General features: G+C 29.3%; 1 protein-coding gene across 1 annotated transcript; it reads left to right on the forward strand.

The window, feature by feature from the left end:
• Positions 1–571: 571 nt before the first annotated feature.
• On the forward strand, positions 572–2,518 carry LOC126833910 (isocitrate dehydrogenase [NADP] cytoplasmic). Its single transcript, XM_050565491.1, has 2 exons — positions 572–1,318; positions 1,407–2,518. Exons 1-2 carry the CDS (start codon positions 841–843, stop codon positions 2,165–2,167), a joined length of 1,239 nt encoding a protein of 412 aa, XP_050421448.1. The 5' UTR covers positions 572–840; the 3' UTR covers positions 2,168–2,518.
• The last annotated feature ends 3,735 nt before the right edge of the window (positions 2,519–6,253 follow it).

Here is a 6,253-nt window from a genome sequence, read left to right on the forward strand (position 1 = left end):
ATTTAAAAAAGTATTCAAAGTACAGTTCAAAGATTTTATGACATTATTTTTCAATATTTTAATTGTCCGCTTGTTTTCAATTAGAACTCTCCATTTCCATGGAATGCCTTCCTGGACATTCTTTCCAAACACTACATAATAATTTTGTGGCTTGGAGCAAGAAGGGCCAATGTCAATTTTGTGCATAAACGAATTAGTCCGCTAAGAAAAATTTAATAACTCTTTATATATTGTGAAAAAATCACACTCTGAGGCCAAAAAATGAATTACTCATGAAGAGTTTGATAAAAAAATTAACATAAAGCCTAATGGAAAATAAATACTTCAAAGCTCATTTTCCGAAAGTTGCAAAAAGTGACATTGGCTCTTCTTGCTCCAAGCCACAAAATTAATTAATATGGAAATAGAATACAGAATAGAAACACACCTAATGCACTATATAGGAATCGGCACAGTCTTTAGAGTGGGAGAAGTGTTGATAAGCTTGTCTGTTGTTGATATAAAGGGTAGTTCGGGGGGGGGGGGCGACCGGTGGGGCATGGGATCTAAGTTACCGTATGGCATATACCAATATTATGTTGGGTTGGTTCGTATGAATAATTATTAATGAGTCGCGTCGTCCACGTAGTCAATAGCCAGAACTCATAAAACATTGTTGTGTTGTATTCAAATTCCAGTATTTGATTTAATTACCCAGCCCGTCCGTATTAGTTATTTAAATATATCGGTTTACGAATAACATTAGTCATTTCTCGTAGCGCGAGCGTTTAGTATTGACGTTGTGGTTTAGTATTTTTAATTTTATTCTATTTTTACATTTATATTCGTAAAACGTCGAAAATGGCCAAAATCCCCGCGGGACCGGTTGTAGACATTTTGGGCGACGAAATGACCCGTATTATTTGGGACTTGATCAAAGACAAACTGATCCTGCCATTTTTGGACATTGAATTGCACGTATACGACTTGGGAATGGAAAACCGAGACAAAACCGACGACCAAGTCACTCTGGATTGTGCCGAAGCTGTCAAGAAGTACAATGTCGGTATTAAATGTGCCACAATTACTCCAGATGAAAAACGTGTGGAAGAGTTTAATCTGAAGAAAATGTGGAAAAGTCCAAATGGCACCATTAGAAACGTACTCGGTGGAACAGTCTTCAGAGAAGCCATCGTCTGCAAAAATATACCGAGATTGGTGACCGGATGGGAGAAACCGATTATTATCGGACGTCACGCTCACGCCGATCAATACATGGCCAAGGACTTTGTTGTTCCTGGAGCAGGCAAACTTACATTAACGTGGACCTCCAGTGATGGTAAGTTTCCTTATTAATATAAGTTCAATAAGTATTATTTTTTAACAACATACATTATATATATATATATATATATTTTTTTTTAAAGGCAGTGAAAAAATTGAAGAGGTCATCAACAATTTCAAAGGTGCCGGAGTAGCATTAGGAATGTTTAACACCGATTCTTCTATTATTGATTTTGCACATTCGTCATTAAAGTTTGCTTTATCTAGAGGCCTTCCTATGTATTTAAGCACGAAAAATACTATTTTGAAGAAATACGATGGACGCTTTAAGGATATTTTCCAAGAAATATATGATACCCAGTATAAGTCTCTTTATGAAGCTAAGGGAATTTGGTATGAACATCGACTAATCGATGATATGGTGGCTTATGCAATGAAATCTGAAGGTGGCTTTGTATGGGCATGCAAGAACTATGATGGTGATGTCCAATCAGATTCAGTCGCACAGGGATACGGATCCTTAGGTCTTATGACGTCTGTGTTAATTTGCCCCGATGGTAAGACAGTCGAATCTGAAGCAGCCCATGGTACTGTTACTAGACATTATCGTATGCATCAACAAGGCAAAGAGACTTCCACAAATCCAATTGCATCAATATTTGCTTGGACCCGTGGGTTGTTGCATAGAGCACATTTAGATAATAACCAGCAACTAGAAGATTTCGCCAACAAACTGGAATCAGTTTGCGTTGAAACAATAGAAGCTGGTTTCATGACTAAGGATTTGGCTATATGTATTAAAGGAATGAACGGGGTTCAAAGATCTGATTATCTTAATACTTTTGAGTTTATCGACAAGCTGGCTGAAAATTTAAAACTGAAATTAAAAATTACTTGTAAATAGTAATTAAATACTACGTAGTTATACAACTATTTAATAATCAAATGAATTTTCTTTGTTTTATTCAAATGAACAATAATTTATTATATTTATTTATTTTTAAATAATAGTTTGGATTTATTCCAACTAATTAAGCCATGAATTTTACATATATTTAAAGATTGGTGGTAGATAATTTTGTTTATGTTATTTTAGTTCAATTTATAGTAGGTATAGTTTTGGTAACTAAATTATTATAATTTAACAAGACTGATGAAATGTTCATTTATTTTTTTTGAAAACACCAAAACCATGTTAATTATTTATAAAAGCTAAAACAGTTATATTCTTGGTCTGATTATTTCTTTAAATATGAATCAGTGTGCAAAAAAGATAATAATTTTTTTTATTATTTACATTGAAAGAAACATTTTTTTTTAATATTTTCAAAATAAACTGCATCTTAGAATTATTATAATTTGCTTTTTATTGTTTTTTTTTTTATTAATATAAATTATACAGCTGTTTATAAACACTATACTTGTTTTAATGCTTGCTAAAAATCATTTGGAATGATTTATATCAATGTTAAATACAAGACCTGTACCTATTAGGGTCATGCACGGATGTCTTGCAAATAAAGTAAAAAAATGGTATGAGTTTTATGGTAAAACGCACCGATTTACATTCTACTATTATAAATATGTAGGTACTTGTCAAGTATTGAATTCAGTCAGTTTAATTTATTTTTTTAACTAATATTTTTAATAAAACAGTATATTTTTAAGCAAAATTCTACAAAATTTGATCTTTAAATATCGGAGTTTTCTGCATTTTTCTTACACTTGGTTTCGTTAAGAATAGCTTGCTTGATTTATTTTTAATAATTCGAATTGGTTGACAGTTGTTTAAGTAATATCCAAATATGGGTAGTATTTTTTTTTTTCAGTTACATATTTTATAACTAGGTTAGTGAAAACCTCGAGCAATGATAAAAAAATAACAAGGAGGTCAAAATGTTGTGATATGTAATCTAATCTAAGTATTAGAATTATTTAAGTAGTTAAGTATACTTTAAAAATTAGCTGGGTACGTTTATTATTCTGAGCTGTGTAATTAGGAATATGAGTAATATCTAAGAAATGTTCTCCTAATTACGGTTTGTATTATAGTTAAATATTAAGTAATTTAAAAACTACAGCTCCCGATATTGAACATTGGTAAATGACTTCACAACACGGAAGCGTGTAGTTTTATTTTAAAACAATATAGTAAAAAAAAACTATCAAGATTAAAGTTTCAATAGTGTAAATTATACAGTAAAGCGTTTAAAAAACATATCGAAGTTGTGTTTATAAACATAAATCATACGACCGGTTTCTTCTGTAATATGCATAATATTCAAAACAAAGTCATAAATTATTAATAGCGGTAATATACTTGTACAGTAAGTTATAGGCCGAGTTGGGTTGCTAACCTTGTATTCAGGTTGGTCGAGAATGCATAAAATCTGTTATAATGAGTCGTGATTATTTTCTAATTATCATTCATAATTGTTCAAATTTCACATCCGTACTTTTATTTTTTATCCTACTTATTTATTATGGCGTATTAGCTCTAATTAGTTGCTTAACATGTTAGCTATTTATTGCTTTGCCTATAAGTCGGATAAGCGAATAAATATCTATTCAAAGTCCGTAGATTGATGAATGATATAGATGAAAGAATTTCTATTACAGAAGCATCATACAAATATTGTACGTCTAAAACTAATCTTATAACGCGTGACAAGGGGGGGGCAATAGGGGTAATTGCCCTTCCCGTTCACAAAAAAAGTATCAAATATTCCATTTGTAATTAATTGTGACTAAAATTTTGTTCATGCAAGTTATCGAGAGAGGGTCGTTATTGTATTAACCATGAACATTTAATTATTTAACATTTTCCATTTTTATTTTATTGAAATAGTGATCACGGCATCCGAGGCGCCACATTTTATCTACAACCGGTTATTACTGGGGTTTGACACAGTACAAAGATATATTATGATATTACCTGAAATATTCTACGATTTTGCGATAACACCAGTCACTAATTCGATCTATTTTTAAATTAATATGCCGTACTACAATTGCTTTACCGCTCCGCACTGCTTGCCGTTATTTTTGTATTGACAGTAGTTTAATTTATTTCATAAAACAAATAATATAAAGTTATTATATTATGGTTTAACTTTATTTGACAAGAATTAAAAAAAAAAAGTATTGTAGACCAAGTTATCGCTATATATGTTGGACCCTATCTCACAAGTTTTGTTTTGCGGTGACCAACATAAAATTTTACTGAATCATCTAAATTAAACCAAACCTAAAAAAATCATTAGTTTAATAGTTAATCTAGTGCCTGAGCCCTGAACGAAGCTTTTTTTGAAATTAAACAAAATGGTGACCTCTGACCATTTACTCGTGGATTTTCAAGGAAAAAAGCACTAATTTATTGTTTATAAAAAATATAATTTTTAATAAAAAAAAAAAACCCTCGATCAGGCACTAGTTTTTTATGCTTTTAATAAGCTGTTTAAATTTCATTCAAATCTGTGAAGTGGTTTTTGAATTACAGTGGTCACCGATTTGAACAAATAGTTTCGAGAAAAACTCATTTTAAAAGTTTTATACTCGATTTATGTATAGGAAAATAAATTATTTAATTACTTACATCGAGTCATCTATTCCTTTCATTAACTTGAAATTTTCAGATAATATTTTCGAGACATCATACTTTAGGAAAGTACAAATAAAAAAATAGAATTTTTGGAAATCCTAACTACCCCTAACCCCTAAGTTTTTCATTCAAAATTAAAAGTAGGTGTCTTCTAAAGCAATAAGACTCATCACATTCACCAGTATGACTGATTTCTGTACACAACTAATTTTCATGTCGACTGAATAATAAGACAATTCCTATGCCTAGCGATTTCTATTAATTTGTTTTATTCATTTATATAATATATTGCCCCCCTCGTTTAGGACCTCTGTATCCGCCCTTGACGCGAGACACATTCTGTTATGATTATAAAAGCGACTACTATATAATTTCGTTTGGAAGGATATTTTTCTTCAGATTTGGTATTATTAATTATTTAAGTAACATTTTACATAACAAAAATACATAAATGTACAATTTACTCGAAGATTGTTTGCTTAAAATATAAACTACAATAATGAATTTTATAATTGTTTCAGTATAAACAGCGTGTTTAAATTATTAATGTTACAAGAAATATATAATGTATAAGGCATTAAATAATAAATTAAATGCTATTATGATTGTGCTATTACAATAATTATCAAAAGGTTAACATCACTGTATTAGTGATTAGTGTCTGGTGTTCACGCTATACCTTAATTATTATACATATTTTACTTTATGGGTTATCATTGCAATTTTAATTAATAATTTTACGATTGTATAAACATTTACGTAAATAGACGTCCGTTATATAATAGAACAAAAAAAGTTGATGTATCATCATCAATATACGGATCAAATTATACTGATTAGTTATATACAAAAAAGGTTATAAAAAAGTGTGCATCAGGCCATTTGATTATAAGTATTAGGCAATAAGAATTCTTACTTAATAATATTTTGTTTGCTATAATTACAAAAATAAATCAAATCACTTAAACGTGTTATTTAAACTTTGAACTATCTTAATCATATAATTTAATTAATTTTTTTATTATGTGTACTTATATAAAAACAATTAATTTATATATATATATATATATATATACTTCCTAATAAAATAATTTACCTCCTACCTATAAAGGTAATTTTAAATATATTTTAATGTTTTCTTGCGCTCATAGTCTTACATAGAATCATTAAGTAGTAGTTACAGATTATACATAGATAAGTTGTGTTATCATCTTGAAGTTTGTACTTTCAATTCACAATATTATGATTAAGTTTTAAGATTAAAACAATGACATATTTTTTTTAAAAATTGTTATTTCTCTTATATTATTAGTTTTAAAAACAATTATTTTTTAAACGACATTCATTAGTCTTAAATTTGTAATCCACTCATTATATAATGCATTCAGC

This window comes from Adelges cooleyi, unplaced genomic scaffold, assembly GCF_023614345.1.
Source record: "Adelges cooleyi isolate 19-005CV unplaced genomic scaffold, UGA_ACOO_1.1 ACOO_flye_CR_arks_rails_tigmint_CR_PRNA_2, whole genome shotgun sequence".
Classification (NCBI taxonomy): Eukaryota; Metazoa; Arthropoda; class Insecta; order Hemiptera; family Adelgidae; genus Adelges; species Adelges cooleyi.

What these genes read in the sequence shown, in the direction of transcription:
- LOC126833910 (XM_050565491.1), top strand. Translation starts at nt 841, where the DNA reads ATGGCCAAAATCCCCGCGGGACCGGTTGTAGACATTTTGGGCGACGAA. An exon ending in AACGTGGACCTCCAGTGATG is followed by an intron (nt 1,319 to 1,406) that starts GTAAGTTTCCTT and finishes TTTTTTTTAAAG; the next exon opens with GCAGTGAAAAAATTGAAGAG.